The 20,056-nt window shown below is 31.7% G+C and overlaps 1 protein-coding gene across 2 annotated transcripts; it reads left to right on the forward strand.

Moving 5' to 3' along the window:
- Nucleotides 1–6,864: 6,864 nt before the first annotated feature.
- Nucleotides 6,865–18,122, forward strand: LOC143922728 (asparagine synthetase [glutamine-hydrolyzing]-like). 2 transcript variants are annotated; one of them, XM_077446061.1, is made up of 12 exons: nt 6,865–7,108; nt 7,898–8,031; nt 8,109–8,234; nt 8,306–8,546; nt 9,705–9,881; nt 9,966–10,138; nt 14,043–14,220; nt 14,304–14,448; nt 14,526–14,588; nt 16,043–16,216; nt 17,177–17,320; nt 17,403–18,122. In XM_077446061.1, the coding sequence occupies exons 2-12, from the start codon at nt 7,918–7,920 to the stop codon at nt 17,524–17,526; spliced, it is 1,659 nt and encodes a 552-aa protein (XP_077302187.1). In that variant the 5' UTR covers nt 6,865–7,108; nt 7,898–7,917; the 3' UTR covers nt 17,527–18,122. The 2 variants fall into 2 exon arrangements, with proteins under 2 accessions (XP_077302187.1, XP_077302188.1); XM_077446062.1 differs by having other exon boundaries at nt 6,900–7,108; nt 7,898–8,012.
- The last annotated feature ends 1,934 nt before the right edge of the window (nt 18,123–20,056 follow it).

Raw genomic sequence — 20,056 nt, forward strand, 5'->3', positions numbered from 1 at the left:
GATCCTCTAATGGGTAATTATGTATGCATGTATGGTTCGGTGATTACTGGTCACAAATCACTGGTCATAAAGTCACTCAAATCGGTCACGAGAAAACTGGTTGACCGATTTTAGGGTGTGACCAGTTATCTCGTGACCAGTTTTAGGGTGTGACCAGTTTTCTCGTGACTAGTTTTAGTGTGACGGGTGATCACGTGTGACCGGTCTAGAGCGACCGGTTGTCCTGTGACCGGTTCACATTTGACTAGTAATCACCGAACCCACTAAAATCTCTATAACGGAACATCTGGCAGCCGAAAAGTCCATCATAATAACGATAACTATCATACTAACGAGAACTTGAGTGCCAAATATTGCGTATTCGCGATTTTAATGGCAAAAATTGTCTTTGTGACCACCGCAATGTGACTAATAATCCAATGGTTACACGACAATTGGTGCAAGTCCAAAAGGTTCAACGACAAAATGTACCCGAAAATTAGTGCACTGACAAAATGTACCCGCGACAAAATGTAAACGGAAAAAATGTTCAAGCGACAAAATGTTCAAAAATCCTAAATTATCCTATTTTAATGGCAAAAGTAACTTTTTATTGTATTATATTTATCGATGTATATGGTACTTTTTATCGTATAGATCGCGGATGTTATTAAATTATTATAAATTAAAGGTGTTCTCAACCGTACCAACATATTCTTATTTAAATTGAACAATTACATTTTAAGCGAATGTCATTGTGACTCATTGAATATCATTTTAAGATGTCATTGAATTAGTATAAATGTCAGGGGTTCTCAACCGTATCCAATTTTTTCTTATTTAAATTGAAAAAAAAAGAAGTTTTTATGCGTATTGCAGATGTCAATGAATTAGTTTAAATGTCAGGGGTTCTAAACCGTATCCAATGTTTACTTATTTAAATTGAAAAAATTACTTTTTAAGCGTATGTCATTGAATTAGTTTAACACCCTCACAGAGGTGCGAAGACCTCTGTGAGGGACAGTACATACAAGATAATTATAAATTTTAGAGTTAAGTAATTAAGATGTATTTTTAAAATTAGCTTTATAGCTAAGATAATATATAAATAAATAAACGTTGAACGCCACGTTTTATTTTGATAAAACAGTTCCCAGCCAGCGGTCACGTGTACTTCGAGTTTTAACATTGAATGTGACCTTTACGGCGTCTCTAAATCAAATTCACATAATTTTTTTCCAAAATTTTGTTTAAAAATGCAATTATTTTATTTCTTCTGCAAATAAGTCTTCTAGTGTACATTCGCAAGCTATATGTATAATTAAAATTTTTTTTAAACTTAATATTTCATTATACAATTATAAGGCAAGAATATCAAATATTAATTTAGATAAATTTAATGTATTATTTTACAGTCAAGTCTCGAATTACGACTATTCGGATTTACGATGGAGAGATTTTACTTAGTGTTTAGCAAAAAACAAATGTATGAATCGGACATTGTATTGTAGAAAAAAGGAGGTATGTAAAAAAGGCAGACATTAGAAATTTACAGCTAAAATTATTTTTACATACCTCTTTTATGTTTCACATTAATATTGCATCATTTACAACTAACTATTATGCGTAAGGGTTGCATACAAAATTTAATTTTGACATGTAAAAGACAATTAAAATGTAAATGTAAAAAAAATCACGCGCGTTGAATAGAGATGGCAAAACAATAATATATTTTGAAATTAGTTCTATGATTGACAGATGAATTGTCTACACAAATGGACGAAAATATGTAAAAAGACAAATGGGTTATAAAATTTTACTACCCTCATGTTAGAGGCTATTGAATGCATTTTTTTCATTGCGTAAAACCCTAGGACAATAGGCAAATGGTGGGTTCGAAATCTCTTCAATGTCCTCTTCAACGTCGGTTTGTAGCAATGGAATAATAATTTTTAGCTATTCACAGTTGATAAGCTCGATCACATTTATTATAGAAAAACATACATATATGTATGTAATTAATTTATAATTACTCTGGTATTATAAAGTTCTAATAAGGTTATCAAGTTAACAATCCTTGTTCACCATCCCACCGCAAAATGCCTATGTTGAACGTGTGTTCTCATTAATTACATAAACCTCAGTGGACAGATGAGCGCAATTCGCATTCTATTGACACAGTGAAAAGCGTGTTATAAAAAAGTGTATGTATTATAAAATGTCGTGCATTGAACTATATATAAGAGTCAAGTTTTATTGTTATTGTTAAGAAATATTTTGTTGTTATTGTTTTATTGTTATGGCTAGAAAGTTTAATAATATAACTTTTAAATCAAATCGCCACCCTGGCACTTTGATTGATATAAACATTGTTTTTCGAGTACAATTAAAAAATATTTTGACTAAAATTTCACATAAAATTTTGTATTCCAAATATTGTGAGCAGAATCTCGTTCTAACACTCGAATAGTAATCTGAGCACATTCAAAACTTAAAAGACGTTTAGTGAAATTTATTGGCTTTTTCATCTAAAACCACCCAAAACTTCGAAAGAAAACATTCTTTGAACTATTGACCATACACACTTGAGGATACATAAAATGAGGGAACTCAGCTTAAATGAATAGTGATCTCTAAATTCACATGTTAAAATTTGATAGTTTTTTGACATACATGGATTTAGAATTGCTAAAAGGAAATGTTACTGTTGACACACAAACACGGGTTTTGCAAAATCAAAGATGTTGAAGAGGATTAGGCAAAATCAAAGATGTTGAAGAGATTAGTTCAAGTGAGAATATTTATTATTATTTGATTTTTTTTATAAATATTTGAACTACCAATATTAGGATACAACTTATTACTTTATCTATGTACGTAGTAACAATAGATGAAGTTTTGTGATCATACGAAAATTCGAACTCGAGATTTTGACTGATTCGAACTCAGAATCGATCGCTGATCACGTATTCATGATCTAGAAAAAATGTGTGTGTGTATTTTGGGGATATTTTTAGCACCGTTAGTCCTATCGAAATCAAACTTAGTATCGGTTAATGAAATTCTTATCGACACGTCGTAATTTTTTTTCAAATTTTTAAATTGACCGGAAATGGTACCTCCCCTTATATTATTTACAATTATCTCCCAAACCACTAACTGAATCAGACTGAATTTTTTTTGAATAAGATAGAAATAATAATTTTTATAACCTTATATTTTTTAAATATTTCTATCTGAACCGGAAGTAGTACTTTTACTCTAGAGAATCGAGGTTTTTTATGTTTTTCTCAGAAACCTTTTGGTTTATTGAACTGAAATTTCATATCTAAAAGTTTAAGCTTAATACCAAGTTATATATAAAATTAAGTAAGTATCTGTCAACCAGAAGTGGCAGTTTACTCTTGTTCGATTTTTCTTCCACAATTTTTTTCGACCTCTTAAACGTGTGTTTTCGTCACAAAAAAATTCAAGTATAATTCTTGTAGCAATGTGATGAAAATAAAAAAAAATTATTGAATTTTATAAACCGGAAGTGGGTTTTTTTCTCAGAGAAAGGTTGAAAATGTTGTGCCCACTACTCTGTCCACACCCCTGAACGTATTAAGCTGAAAATTTATATTTCTATCTTTTATGTACTAACTTAGAGCTGGTAGGGTTTTGGTCAGAATTTGTAAACCGGAAGTAGTATTTTTTTTAAAACAATATTTCATTATTTTATTTTGACCCTTAAAATTATTTTTATTTTCTTGATATTTAATGAGTATAATACTGATAGTGATTTTTATTAATAAAAAAAATTTGAACAAAATCTGACAACCGGAAGTAGAACTTATTTTGTTTTGTGCAAGTTTCCATACATTTGCGCTCAATTTGTTGTTTCTAAAAGAAGTGTTCAGCGAATTGTTTGTGAAGTACGAAATCAATTTGTGGTGGCTAATAAACCGCCAACATCGCAACCTTCAATATCGGAGCCATCAACGACACAACCTATATCTTCAGAGTCGTCAGTTGAGGTAGGATAGTCACAGTGCATTCCATTGTTCCATTGTTGTAAATCCTTTGTACAAAAGGTTCGGCAAACCTTTAACAATGCATTTACAACCTTTGAACAATCATCGGTGACTAATCATCAGATCCAGCAGCATCCACATCTTCATCGACTGTGCGAGTTGTTTTAAGGACACCGGACAAAAATCGTGTTAGGTTATCAAAAATAACTACAGTGGATAGTTTTGATCAAGAAGTCATCAGGCGAACTATCTACGATTTTCATCTAGTTCATAAGACATTTCCGACCCTACAAAAACTTATTGAAAAAACTTAGTTCATTCGAATTAGTGGATATATAATAATAAAATGCTTTGTGATAAAATTGGATCTGGGAAAACACTAACGGGACAATCTCGCAAAATTATATATAATGTTTTCAACTATTTCATGCATCGTATAGTGAATAGTGAATGTGACGAAAGAAATAGTTTTATGAAAAATTTATATGCTTCGGTCGGAAAAATGTAACGGTCGGGACTTAAGAGGGCTGGACACCAGCGCCTTGTCCATACAAACGTATTAGACTTCTCCCTTCCTCAATTATGGCACTAGAGAAATTATTTTTTAATGTGCTATGGATATCCACCATTGGAATGCATCTATCGTTTTATTATTTTGAATAGTTATTTTTTATAGGAGCTAGGAGCCGTCAAACATCTATAAAATCGCCTCTTTTTTACACCCACGAAAAGAGTCCAGCGTGCTTATTTAACGGTCGATTTAAAAAAAAATACGCACAGAAAATATCTTTTTCATACCGATGATGATTTTTTTTTAAATTGGTCCAGTTTTGGAGGAGAAAATAGGAGAATACGAAACCTCGATTTTGTCGATTTAAAATACGTATTATCTGGTCGAAGCGAAACTGTCGCATTCACTCAATATATATATATTGATATTTATAGTCGCATTCACTCAATATATACATCGAAGAAAGGAACGGCAACAAAATTAAGGTTTCGGGTGTACAGCCCTCTTAATACTAGACGACAAAGAAGAATGTCTATACATACTAATGAAAAGGACTGCATTATTATCAAAATTCGAACACTTTAAAAATCACTTATTTCCTGTTTAATATAATTTATATCCTATCTATTTTTCTCATTTTTTAATTCGTATTAATTTTTGCATACGTACGTTTGTTTAACTTGAAATTTAAAAAAAATGCTATTTATCATTTTATTCGTGGCACGTATTCAAATATTAAATAAATATGCCATCCAAATTACCGGATCTTGATATTGTTGCGTAGGGGTGGGTGGAGGATCCAAGTAAAAGGCCAACAGTCGTTTCACAGCATTTATTGATGATTCAGGAGTTACACGCACTGTCACTGCTCCGTCCAGAATGAATTATATCGCCTACGTACCGCCTTATAAAGGGTAGATCTCTCAGGACGCCTAATCTGTAATCTAATTCTGTTGTATAGTCACGTATTCGGATATGTATTTTCAAGACATTGGGTCTTCCCGTATCGATTCTGAGAACTAACTAATAACGGTCATTGTTTAGCCTAAATTGTTGAGTCCAGATATAATCTTTGGAAGTAAGTGCATGCATTTAGTTAACCGATAACAGATATCCGTTGGTCTAAGTACAACTCGCTCAATCCACGGCGTACGTAACATTATGTATAAAGATCAGTGGCGGTTCGTGCCAATTTTTAGTGGAGGGGCTGCACTGAAAAAATTTCATGATTCATGTCATAACAGGACAAGATAAGCATAGTTTTTGGCTTACGACCACTTACATGTGGATTTAAGTATTATTGAAAAAAAACTAGCAAAATTCACCACCCATTAAAGGGGTGGTGAAAATTTGAAAAAAAAGCTTCTATTTAAAATTACATTCCATTATTCGGTCCGGTATTTCCCCAACCATTTCTTTTTCTATGCTAATCATAGAATTTATACACTCTATGCAACTTTTTCGGTAAGTTCTAGTCGCGAAAAGTGTACATTTTGTAAATATTTTACTGAGTTATTTTGTTCTTCCATTTTTAAAAGAAAAAAATCTTAATATATTTAAATAAAAATTACGAGAAAAAGTTAAACAGGAGTAAACAAATAGGCTTTCAGAAGAATACAAAAGTTTGTTGTTATCAAAATGAAAACCACTCACTAAAGATTTGATGAGGGCTCGTACACAAACGATTAAGAGTAACGAAAACGTATAAAAGAAACGAATAAAGCTGTGATTGTGTGAGCCAACGAATCAACTGAAAGAATAAACGCGCAACATCTTAAACAAAGTGATAGTTGAATCGCGACAGTGCTGCCGATATGGCTTTTTCCGTGACCAGGTCTGAAATAAACTCAGCCCAGAGGCAACGAACTGGCAGTGTGAGTGAAAGAGAAAGAGCTATCTGCAGTAGCAAATAGCTCTTTCTCTTTCTAGTTCCGAAACTCCGGGCTGCGCGGCGTTCAGGGCGGCGCTGTAACACTTCACAGCCAGTACAGCAACATTTTAATTCATCTGTCACCATACAAGTTAGTGGGGTCTTCGAAACAGTCAACATTACTTACAATATCACCCTTTTGGATACGGGTGATATTGTAAGTAATATTTACTCTGTCGAAGGCCCTCAATAGTTCGTCCATCCAACTAATAAAAAGAATATCATTAATAAATAAAATATTAAATGTATTATTATAAATATATTTTAGAATTTTATAGGAGGGGCTGCAGCCCGGCAGCCCATTAGGACGAGCCGCCACTGATAAAGATACAAATGGGAATTATTTTGATGATGATCGTTTTACAGAAAATGGTTTTATGGTAAATAATTGTTATGTAAGGTTGGTCAGCGAATTTGCCAATTTATCGAGTGTGTGCAAACAGTTCACGGATTGCGTCAACCTTGCGCAAATCAATAAAAACATTTGCGCATTAGATACAGTCTGCTGGCGGCTGGTGGCGTTCGGTCTACTCGCCTTTTGGAAACACGTGCCCTCTTCTGCAACGTAGTAATCAATTATTCGAATGTTATGTTATAATTTGTAAAAATTGATCAAATGGTGTGCAAATACGCATGCTCGAATTTAAACAGGGAACATCCATATGCAATCAATGAGTAAGAATAATTCATTATTTTAAATCTGCCTATTATATATGTATATATATATATATAAATAATTCTATGCGAGTTTTGCCTTTATTCATTTGATATATTAACATTAATACATTTAAATTGATAAAAGACTGTATACATATTATGTACTATTTGGCGTTGTTTGAGCGTGTATTGTAATAAAAAATCTCTTCCGAGAGCTGAAACACTGAATTTGTGACATTCTTTTTACATATGCATGTCAATGGGATTTTTAATTAAACATGATACCCGACATGACATGAATCCCTTTATATGTAAATAGATGTAGTTTTTTAAATTTGTGTTTTGTTAATGATGTACATATGATTTACATTATGAAAGATGTATTTCTGTTACAGTTAAAATTTGGTATAAAAAAAAATTGTAATGTATAATTATCAATTCACAATATTGGCATCTAATATTTACTGAATAGTAAATAGCGGAATCATTGAATGCCATGCCTATACATTTGTAATAACAAGCTTCGCATAATATAATTGATATATATATATTATTATTGTTTTGTGTTGCTGTGCAAATTTACATACATTGTACAATATATATATATATATATATACTTTATCGTGAAATGAATTTGCGTTTGCGATTGATATTTACTTATGAAATAATCTCTTTGTTGCTTTGTTGCAATAGCGATTACATTTTTTAAAATTACTGCAATTTCATTTACATATGTTTACATAATCATTTCTAATCAATTCTCACTTACTTTGCAATCGTTTTATGCGACTTGTTGTTTCTTTCCAGATACATAATATCGAATCGGGATGTGTGGAATTTGGGCTTTATTCGGAATTGCTTGTCCAGACTGCTACATCGCCGATTTTAAAAGAATTGAGCACAGAGGTCCCGACGCTTCGAGGTTCGAAACCGACAAGCGTGTAATGGTCAAGCGTTTTAAACAGAATATCTGCTATAATGAATCCAAATTACTATCAATTTCTTGTTTCAATTACAGAACGGATGCTTGGGATTTCACCGATTGGCAATCGTCGATGATTTGCATGGCATGCAACCAATGAAAATTCACCAACATCCGAAGATAACGGTCGTCTGCAACGGTGAAATTTATAACTACAAAACGGTAAATATAAATATAAATACTTGTCATGAGATTGAAAATATTAATACGTAATAGTCGTAATAAATTTGTAGTTGGGACAACATTTCGGCTTCAAATACGAGACCGAGTGCGATGTAGAATGTATTATTCATCTTTATGTGAAATTTGGCTTTGAAAAGGCTATTCAATTTTTGGATGGCGTTTATGCAGTCTGTCTAGTAGACATGGAAAAGAAAAAGATAATGATAGCGAGAGATCCTTACGGCATTCGACCGCTTTTCAGATTTTACAGTGACGTGGATAAAATAATGGGAATTTGTTCTGAAGCGAAAGGTTTGTCAGATTGAATTCAAATATATGGTCCACAAACAACGGTACAGTTTACATATTTCATAGAACCACCGAGTTAAAATTAAAACCCAACTACACTGTATAATATGCCACTAAGTAATTTTGTGACTTAATATTATGATATGTGTAGTAGGTTCAGGTTTTCTTGATATCTACTAGATTTCACTTGAGTAATATTATCTTCAAAAAATGACTGATACATAATAATGTTGATTTTGAAATGCTTTTTATTGTTACTAAATTATGTTCACAATCTTATATCTATTTTAATAGCTACTGATCTACAGATAATTTTCTATTTTACAATTTTATTTTATTTTTGTTAGAAATTAAAGTATTATATAGGTATTATTCAAATGTTAATGTACAGCATAATAGGAAAAAGAGCTCAAAAACCTTTTTACAATTCATATAAATGCTCATCATACATCTTATACATACATAATGTTAACTAAAGACTCTAAAGTCGACGATCTAAAGCAGATTGTGTTTAGGTACTCTGTGTTTATACCTGAAGGGTATAGATCAGGGACGTTATTTGATGGGGCTGGGGTGGGCAGTCGCCCCCCCCTAGATTTGAACGGGACTATCCACGTTGCTTAATGTATTATTATGAATTTTAATTAAAATACTGAACCAAAAAAAATAGAAATTGAAATTGTTTAGAACACTGTCAGATATAAACATGTCGATTTTTCCCAGAAAAAAATGGGGTCTTGCTTTGAAAGATATTTTTAAACTCGTTTATCATTTAAAATTATTTTACTATTAATTTTATTGGTAAAAGTATATAGTAAACAAAAAAATGATTAAAAGAAAGAGTTAAAATTCATATATGTACTCATTTTTAAATATAATACATCCCCCCTTAAAAAGGTACTCCTTACTGGTCAAAATTTTTGCCCCCCCCTCCCCCTGGGAAAAGCTGAAATGACGTCCCTGGTATAGCCATAATAATGCGTAGTTTGTATTTTTATAATATTACTTTAATACTTTTTTTTTTTCAAGATATCAGTTTTTTAGTTGTTTTTGTACAAATATAGGATTTTTTGTTCGATCCAACAGTTATTGATGAAATTTATTGATTTTAGTTGTATTGAAATATTATATGATTGAAATTTATATAATTGTTTTTTTTAGGAATTACAAATATTGCTAAAAAGTTGAACGTGGCTGAAAAATTGGATCAATTTAAACCTGGTACTTATGAAGAATATTCAGTCTCCGACGATGGGTCTATTGAGTTTATCAAAAAATCGGAATATTTCTCGACCAGCGAAGGCGTCAAATTTTGGAAAATGGTGCCCCATTCACAAGGTTATATTTGACTGGAAGTCGATTGTGTTTATTTTATATCGTTTTAAATATTCAACAGTCACCCAAGATGCTTTAACTCAACAGATTTTAAGAGTCCGGCTGATGGGATTGTCTCTCTATTAACGGAAGCATGTCGTAAAAGGCTGATGTCGGATCGTCGTATTGGATGTCTGTTGTCTGGTGGGTTGGACTCTTCTTTGGTAGCCGCTCTCATCGTAAAACTAGCCAAGGAGGAAAGCATAACATACCCGATACAAGTACGACGACAGTCACATTTTATTTTGTATTTTTCTATTGAATTGAAACTGCTATACATTATGCGAAGTGTATAAAAAATTGCTTATCTTTTAACCCTTTGGCTGCTACGAGGTTTTTCAATGTCCAAGCGAAAAATGCTAACATTTGTAATTATGTTGAAAAAAAAAAAAAATTTTTTTTTACATACTTACTTCGCCGAACGCGCGTAATTTTTGTAATACTTTATGTACATTTTTAAGAAGCAGTTGTGGACTTGCGTTCTCTCTTTCTGTCTTGCTTTTACATGGGTGCGTACGAAAGAGATACCTACATATATACACTAAATAAGTTTTGAAGATTGTTTTCCCGACGCATTATTTTTTTCAATAATCTATTTTTAGACATCGATGTATCTTTACAACATGCGATACATTTGAAACAGGTAGCGGTCTTTTTCTCTTTCTTTCTTGGTTTTAATTGTTTACGTGTGAGCGAGACACACAAGGATGCGAAGTTTCAAATAATCAAATAATTTTTCAACATGTATCATAAACATTTTGTATGCATTTCAGTTGCTTTTGATTGATTGCACGAATTCGTGACGTCTCGTGACCTATATAATTAAAAGCGGATTTCTATTGTTTTTTGTTACTATTCCATTTATTTTAACTCTGCAAAATGATAACGGACAGTGAAAGTGACGAAAGCGAAATAATAGCTCCTCGCCGAGGAACTCGACAAATCAGCAGCTCTACTGATTCTGAAAATGAATTTATCGACAATAATCAATTCCCAAGTAATAACTCCTTATATGACAACGAACCCGAAATTGACATTGATTATGAACCCGAAATTGACTCTGATGATGAACCCGAAATTGAAGAAGCATTTACCGAAGTATTTTTGGATCAAGATTTATCCGATAATCCTCAACTACCACCATTTGTAGAAATCCCGGGCCCGAAATATCCACCACCAACTGATGCGTTGCCAATTTCGTACTTCTAACACTTTGTCTCTTCATTCAAGAGTGAAAAAATGTCATCCGACAACAGTGGGAGAAATGAAAGCTTTTTTTGCTATAATCATGGAAATGGGTCTTACTGTAAGACCAAATATATTATCATACTGGTCCACAAATTCTAGATGCATTCCGTGGTTCGGAAAAATGATGGCAAGGGACAGATTTATACTTTTGCTAAAATTTTTACATTTTACGAATAATGCAAATTTGTATCCTTCAAATAATCAAGAATATGCCCCATGTAGCAAATTTCAGCCTCTATTTGATCATGCGAATACTTTATTTCCCCATCAATATATTTCTATCGATGAATCACTAGTTGGAACGAAAAATCATACACAACTTTTACAATACATGCCAAATAAAAAAACACCATAAATGGGGTATCAAGTTTTGGATGCTCTCTGATTCAGTTTCAAATTATTGTATGGCATTCTTCTGCTATAGGGGAGCAAAAAGTGCTGAAGATCGACAAGCCATAAAAAAGTTGAGACTTGCGCATGTTGCAGTAAAAAAATTACTCGAAATGTGTGGTTGTATCCGAAAAAGCTACCATCTAATCACCGACAATTTTTACTTTATCTATGTACGTAGTAACAATAGATGAAGTTTTGTGATCATGCGAAAATTCGAACTCGAGATTTTGACTGATTCGAACTCGGAATCGATTACTGATCACGTTTTCATGATCTAGAAAAAATGTGTGTGTGTGTCTGTGTGTCTGTGTGTTTTGGGGATTTTTTGAACACCGTTAGTTCTATCGAACCAAAACTTGGTATCGGGTACTAAAATTCTTAGACATGATGAAAATTTTTTTCAAATTTTTAAGTTGACCGGAAATGGCACCTCCTCTTATAGGTATCCTCTTTTTTTAAGTTTTTGAATTCAATTATCTCCCAAGCCGCTGACTGAATCGGATTAAATTTTTTTTACTTGCAATAGAAATAATAATGTCTATAACCTTATATTTTTTAAATATTTTTATCTGAACCGGAAGTAGTAGTTTTACTCTAGAGAATCGAGGTTTTTTATGTTTTTCTCAGAAACCTTTTGGTTAATTGAACTGAAATTTTATATCTAGAAGTTTAAGCGTAATAGAAAGTTATGGATAAAATTTGGTAAGCATATCTCAACCGGAAGTGGCAGTTTACTTTTGTTCGATTTATCATCCACTATTTTTTTCGACCCCTTAAACATGTGTGATCTTCACTAAAAAATTCAAGTATAATTTTTGTATTAATGTGATGAAAATAAAAAAAAATCATTAAATTTGATAAACCGGAAGTGGGTTTTTCTCCTCTTAGAAATGTCAAAAATGTTGTCGCCTGGATCCTGTCCGCCCCCCTGAACGTATTAAGCTGAAAAATTATATTTGTATTCTTTATGTACTAACTTAGATTTGGTAACGTTTTGGTCAGAATTTGTAAACCGGAAGTAGTTTTTTTTTTTAAACAATATTTAATTATTTTTTCACTATTTTATTTTGACCTTTTAAATTATTTTAAGCGTCGTGATATTAATTGTGTATAATAAAGATAGTGATTTTAAGTAAAAATAAAAAATAAAATCACAAAATTTAATGAACCGGAAGTAGAACTTTTGTCTTGTGCAAGGATTTGCATATATTTGCGCTCAATTTGTATCGCTATCATAGTTATTAGTTCAATATCTAATTTTGTTTGGTAACCTTCTTATATTCCTCAAATACATAGATAAAGTCATGGGTTGGTCACACCAGAATTTTTTTACTAGCATTTCACTGGCGCGATATCTTTTCAAATTCGGAACTTACATAACGGGAACATTAAGAAAGAATAGATTGGGGATCCCAGTCGAAGTTAAAAGATTCATGCCTGTGAAGACTGCTAAACATTACAGAAGTAATGAAATTTTAATAACGGGGTATCGTGATAAACCATCTCATAGAAAACCTGTATTATTATTGTCGACATATGAAAAGGCACAAAATACCACAATAACGAAATCCATCCACGGTCAAGTCCAGACTATAACGAAGCCATCTTCAATAATTACTTACAATAAATACATGGGTGGTGTAGACACGTCAGACATGATGAATTGCGTATATATGGATGAGAGAAGGACAGTTAAATTCTAGAATGATTGTAAATTCATATATAATATATAAAAATAATAAAAATGAACCAATTCTGTCAAGATATCTATTCATATCTCAAATCATAGAGACCATTGAAAAAAATTGGATGATTGAAAAACAAAATTCATCTTATACACCTGAGATAAATAGTGGTGGAATTAGAAAACTACCTGAGCGCAAAGAAAAAGTTTGTGTTGTTTGCAGTAGAAAGAATGGTGGTCCCGTTAACAGATCACGCACTATATGTATTATATGTCAAAAAGGACTTCACGGTAGTTGCTTATCAGAACATTAAAAATATTGCAAATGATTATTTTTACTAATTTTATTTTACTTATTACTAAATTTTGGGGCAATTTTGTAAGGCTGGTCGTTATTTACATTTTTGTGGGCTGGCCACCCCTTAAAGTCATCCCCTACCCAACATCGACAGAGAACTCTGCCTCTATTCTGGATCGAACGTGAAGATGTACATGTCATACTTGTTTTTTAATTGTAATTTATTTTAAGTTTTTTATTATTGAGCAGAATTTATAAACCTGTAGACATTTTTATATAATAATTAATTAAAATAAATATAAATACGTATATAAAAAAAATGTTTCGTGCCACTGATGCGCTGGCGGCTCACAGAAAGTATTGAAATACGACAATTAATGACGACAACAACGATCGTCGTCGCAATCTTCGCCGATTTCAAAACAACGATTTATCGTTGTTGTAGCAGTCAAAGGGCTAAGAGTGTGTGGTGCCAAATTAAAATAAGATTTTTTGGTTTTAGACATTCTCAATCGGCATGATAGGATCGCCCGATTTGGTCGCTGCTAAGAAAGTAGCTAAACACATTGGCTCCGAGCATCACGAGGTACTGCTCACAGAAGACGATATTGCTATAGCTCTCACTCGGGTGATATATCATTTGGAGTCATACGATATCACAACGGTACGAGCTGGCGTTGGTTTGTTACTTGCATTTTTTTCTTTTAAATGTAAAATTTTAAGATTGACATTTTTTTTATTAGTTTTTTCTTTATCTCTGCAGGTATGTTTTTGTTGAGTGAGTATATCCAAGATAATACAAACACAGCGGTAATATTCAGTGGAGAAGGTGCCGATGAATTGGCCCAAGGCTACATTTATTTCAGAGACGCTCCTGACACTGATGCAGCACATGCCGAGAGTGAAAGGTTTCTTTCTTTTATATTCCTTTGATTTTATATTTTCCATCATTTAATTTTATATATGAATTGTTGTACATTTTTAGGTTGCTGTCCGACATATATCTTTATGATGGCTTAAGAGCAGATCGTATGACGAGTGCATTTGGGTAAAATCTTATTTATTATTATAATCTACTAGTGGTTTTACGCCGGCTTGGTTTGTTGTTTGTAATAAAACCAGAGAAATGTTATAATGATAGAAGCGCCCTTTGGAGTACATTTCTTGTTTCAATACACTCGTACCGTTTCCATAACTACGCAATATTGTATTGCTAGCTGTCACCGAGACCCTTTCATGAAAAGAGACCTTTTCATATAGGATGTTAATTGAATAATATGTTACTTAAATGATCAATTTACTTATAAAAATGTATCCCATGTTGTTTATTGTGTGTTTTTGAATGCATTGTGCAATTTTTAACGAAGCACTTGCTCATTTCCCTTGCCTAGAGAAGTTTTTATCGGACATACGTCGACCACCAAGCATCAAATATGACTGATGCTAAAATTATTTAGGAACGTCTGTGGACAATCGTCACTTGACAACAATATAACGCCTAAAGCCACTTCTATTATCAAAACATTTCTCTGGCTTAAACATGGCAAAACAATCTAATAGTAAACATTCATCTATTTTTTATAAAATTTATTTGAATCGAAAAAATAATTTGACGATATTGATGTCGTCGTCGTCAATACTTTGCTTTGTTTTCGATGATCCCAACAAATCTTTAAAGCTTACATACATAGATAAAAAGTCTCTTTCGAAATTATATATTAGATGACTAGTCGATTCGATTTACCGTGAGACTTACGAGAACCAAACATGCTGTCGCATTCGTGCAATGTGTAGTGACATTGAAAGGACGTAAAATAATTTATTTATTTATTTTAAATTATTTCTTATTTAACTATATAATATTATTACAATATAATTCAATGCAAGGTCTTTAATAATACTACTGTAAGCTTTGCAGTCCATAACATGACGTTGACAATTACTTTTATCGTCTAAAAAATATAAATTTCCATTAATATAAAATATATACGTATTCCATTAATAAATTAATAATATCAACAACTTGTGTATTTTATATTAAAATTTATTAATGTAAATATTTCAAAATTCGAAACGCGTATTCAAAACTAACAAAAAATTAAAGTCAAATTCTACCGACCACTATAATACTTGTATCTAAATGTACAATGTTTCTGGCCAGGAAGGCGCATTGGGGTTACCTGTTAGGCATTCCTGGTATAAATTAAAAATAATAATAATAATAATAATCTTGACCAAAATGCAATGCGAAACTGAAACGAAATGTAATTGGCCGTCGCGGGTCGAGTGGGGGGTGAATGCGATAGCATGTAAATTTTACGTAAGTCTCATGCTAGATTGTTTCGAATATAATACATATTATTGAGAAATGATACATGATTTAGTAATAAAATTTTAAATCAAATCCAGCTGATAAACTGACGCTACTTGTGTACAGTATAGTTATTACATATGTATACTGATCATGAATAAACCACATAATAATGAGATTTATTGTTACAGCTTGGAAGTACGTTGTCCATTCCTCGATATTGACTTTACTCGTTACTATCTGAGCTTGGATAAAGATTCCAGGAGGCCAAAAGGTGATGTAGAAAAGTATTTACTTAGAAATGCCTTTGAGGGACAAAATCTTCTACCAGCCAGCATTTTATGGAGACCCAAAGAAGCGTTTAGGTAATTCATAAATTTATCCAAACATCCCAACACAATCAGTTCGGTGTTACTTTAGTATGCGGTCTCACTGTCTCAGTTCTCGCGTGACACTGAGATTGAATAATATCGACCCTAACAACCCAATCTTAAATTTATAGGGCCAACTTTAACTATCCTGACCCTTAAATATTGGCTGCTAATATATGTATATATTTTTTTAAGTTTTATTTCATCAATATTTTCATTAAAAAACATATCTTAGCAGCCAACACCTATTTATTTACTATTTACGAACGAGAGTAAACAGCTACTTCCGGTTGACGGATGCTTACCAAATATACATAACTTGGTATTATACTTAAACTTCTAGATATGAAATTTCAGTTGAATAAACCCAACGGTTTCTGAGAAAAACATAAAAAACCTCGATTCTCTACACTAAAAGTACTACTTCCGGTTCAGATAAAAATATAAAGATATAAAAATTATTATTTCTATCACATGTCAAAAAATTTCAGTCCGATTTAGTTAACGGTTTGGGAGATAATTGAATTCAAAAACTTAAAAAAAAGAGGACACCTATAAGAGGAGGTACCATTTCCAGTCAACTTAAAAATTTGAAAAAAATTTACGTCATGTCGATAAGAATTTCAGTAACTGATACTAAGTTTCAGTTCGATAGGACTAGCGGTGTTCAAAAAATCCCCAAAATACACAGACACACACACACACACACACACACACACACACACACACACATTTTTTCTAGATCATGAAAACGTGATCAGTAATCGATTCTGAGTTCGAATCAGTCAAAATCTCGAGTTCGAATTTTCGCATGATCACAAAACTTCATCTATTGTTACTACGTACATAGATAAAGTAAAAAATAGTCGACTGCGATTCAAAGGTAGATCGCATGCTAAGGTAGACCGCATACTAAAGTAGCACCATCAATTCTATGTCACATTATAATTTCAGCGACGGAGTTGCAAACAAAGAGAGATCACTTTTCAAAGTCATCCAAGATTTGACTGAGGGTAGAGTTTCAGACGAGGAGTTCAATTCCTGCGCACCGAAATTTACACACTGTAAACCACTGTCAAAGGAGTCTTACTTTTATAGGTATATTTTATAAATTTTTGATTTTATATGTTTATGTTTTTTTTTTATTTTTTAGCGATTTATTTATTCTTTTTAATTTTAGAAAATGTTTTGAAAAATATTATTCCGCGTTCGAGCATCTCATACCTTACTTTTGGATGCCAAAATGGAACGATGATGTGACAGATCCATCAGCAAGATACATCAAACATTACAAAAGTCATTAGACATCAACCATTTAACCATTTTACATTGAAATTATTATATTCACTCTGTGTTGTAATCATTATATTAAAAAAAAAATGTTTTCATAAGATGAAAAATAATACATATTTACATTGAAATTATTGTATTCACTCTGTGTTGTAATCATTATATTAAAAAAAAAAAAAATGTTTTCATAAGATGAAATACATCTATAATACATATTATAGCGTTTAAGAAATTGACATTAAAGGGAAACATTGTCCATAAAATGATTTTTATTTTCTTATTTGAAATATAATACATATTTACATTGAAATTATTATATTCAATATGTGTTGTAATCATTATATTAAAAAAAAAAAAATGTTTTCATAAGATGAAATATAATACATATTTACATTGAAATTATTATATTCAATATGTGTTGTAATCATTATATTAAAAAAAATATGTTTTCATAAGATGAAAAATAATACATATTTACATTGAAATTATTATATTCACTCTGTGTTGTAATCATTAAATTAAAAAAAAAAATGTTTTCATAAGATGAAATACATATATAATACATATTATAGCATTTAAGAAATTGACATTAAAGGGAAACATTGTGCATAAAATGATTTTTATTTTCTTATTTATAAAATATCGGCCTATCATACTTTTTTACTTTATCTATGTACGTAGTAACAATAGATGAAGTTTTTTATTTATTTATTATATACATATATACCAGGAAGGCCTAACAGGTAAACCCCAATGCGCCTTCCTGGGCAATTACATCAAACATTACAAAAGTCATTAGACATCAACCATTTAACCATTTTACATTGAAATTATTATATTCACTCTGTGTTGTAATCATTATATTAAAAAAAAAAAATGTTTTCATAAGATGAAATATAATACATATTTACATTGATATTATTATATTCACTATGTGTTGTTATCATTATATTAAAAAAAAATATGTTTTCATAAGATGAAATATATCTATAATACATATTATAGCATTTAAGAAATTGACATTTAAGGGAAACATTGTGCATAAAATTATTTTTATTTTCTTATTTGAAATATAATACATATTTACATTGAAATTATTATATTCAATATGTGTTGTAATCAGTATATTAAAAAAAAAAATGTTTTCATAAGATGAAATATAATACATATTTACATTGAAATTATTATATTCAATATGTGTTGTAATCATTATATTAAAAAAAATATGTTTTCATAAGATGAAAAATAATACATATTTACATTGAAATTATTATATTCACTCTGTGTTGTAATCATTATATTAAAAAAAAAAAATGTTTTCATAAGATGAAATACATATATAATACATATTATAGCATTTAAGAAATTGACATTAAAGGGAAACATTGTGCATAAAATGATTTTTATTTTCTTATTTATAAAATATCGTCCTATCATACTTTTTTACTTTATCTATGTATGTAGTAACAATAGATCAAGTTTTTTATTTATTAATTATATACATATATACCAGGAAGGCCTAACAGGTAAACCCCAATGCACGTTCCTGGCCAATTACAAACAATGCAGCATTTTTATTACATAAGTCACTGAATTACGAGACACTGAAAACTGGAAATTAACGAGACATCTATGAATTTTAACTTTTACATTAATCATACTCAAATAGTGGTGACATATGTATTAGGTAGGAAGGTTTTTATTCATTTTTTAATTACACCGTTTCAACAATGAAATCAGAAAAATTGGCAAAACAATTTTCAGAGGAAAACATGAAATATTTAAAAGAAAGGGTGTTACTGGCTGAGTTGAGTGTGTACGTACTAAAAATATTTAAAAAAATCATATTAAATAATTAAATATAAAAATTGACCGCGTGGGAATCGAACACATAACCGACGACACATTTCTTTTAATTATTTTTTATTTAATAACTTAATATGCCTACATACATAAGACCTAGGCAAACTTTTCGAATGAAGGACCGCACTAGGAATTAAAAATGAGCGTCGGGCCGCAAGTAAAATAATATTTATAGATTTAAATTATTTACTGTCATAAAAAAAATTTCAACAGTTATGGGGGATGAACAAATGAGACGACTGGCATGTTGAATGCACGTGTTTTATTTATGACAGCTGAAGGCAGAGTGAGTAGCGGCTCTCCGAAGGCAACCAAACTCGACCATGTCGTATAAGCGAGCCGCCAGATCACTCCCCCCCCAGCATCAGCGATACAAAAATTACAAAAAAACAAATTTTACAAGAGAAAAAAAATTATTGTTACACAAAGAAAGAGAAAAAAATTATTGAGTGGGGAGAAAAAAAATTGTTGACGTGGGTCATCCGCCGTGTAGGTGTACCGCCCTGAATGGTCGGTACATTTGAGGGCGGTGACGTCGCGAGCAGGACGGTGGGTCGTCCGATGGTCGCGCCAATGCGATGCTGCGCCGGCGCCGCTCTTCCGAGGCTGATGTCGGTTTGTGGGGCGGCGGGGGCGGCAGGGGCATCGATGTGGTTGATGATACTCCGAGCTGGACCGTGA

This window comes from Arctopsyche grandis, chromosome 2, assembly GCF_051622035.1.
Source record: "Arctopsyche grandis isolate Sample6627 chromosome 2, ASM5162203v2, whole genome shotgun sequence".
Taxonomy (NCBI): Eukaryota; Metazoa; Arthropoda; class Insecta; order Trichoptera; family Hydropsychidae; genus Arctopsyche; species Arctopsyche grandis.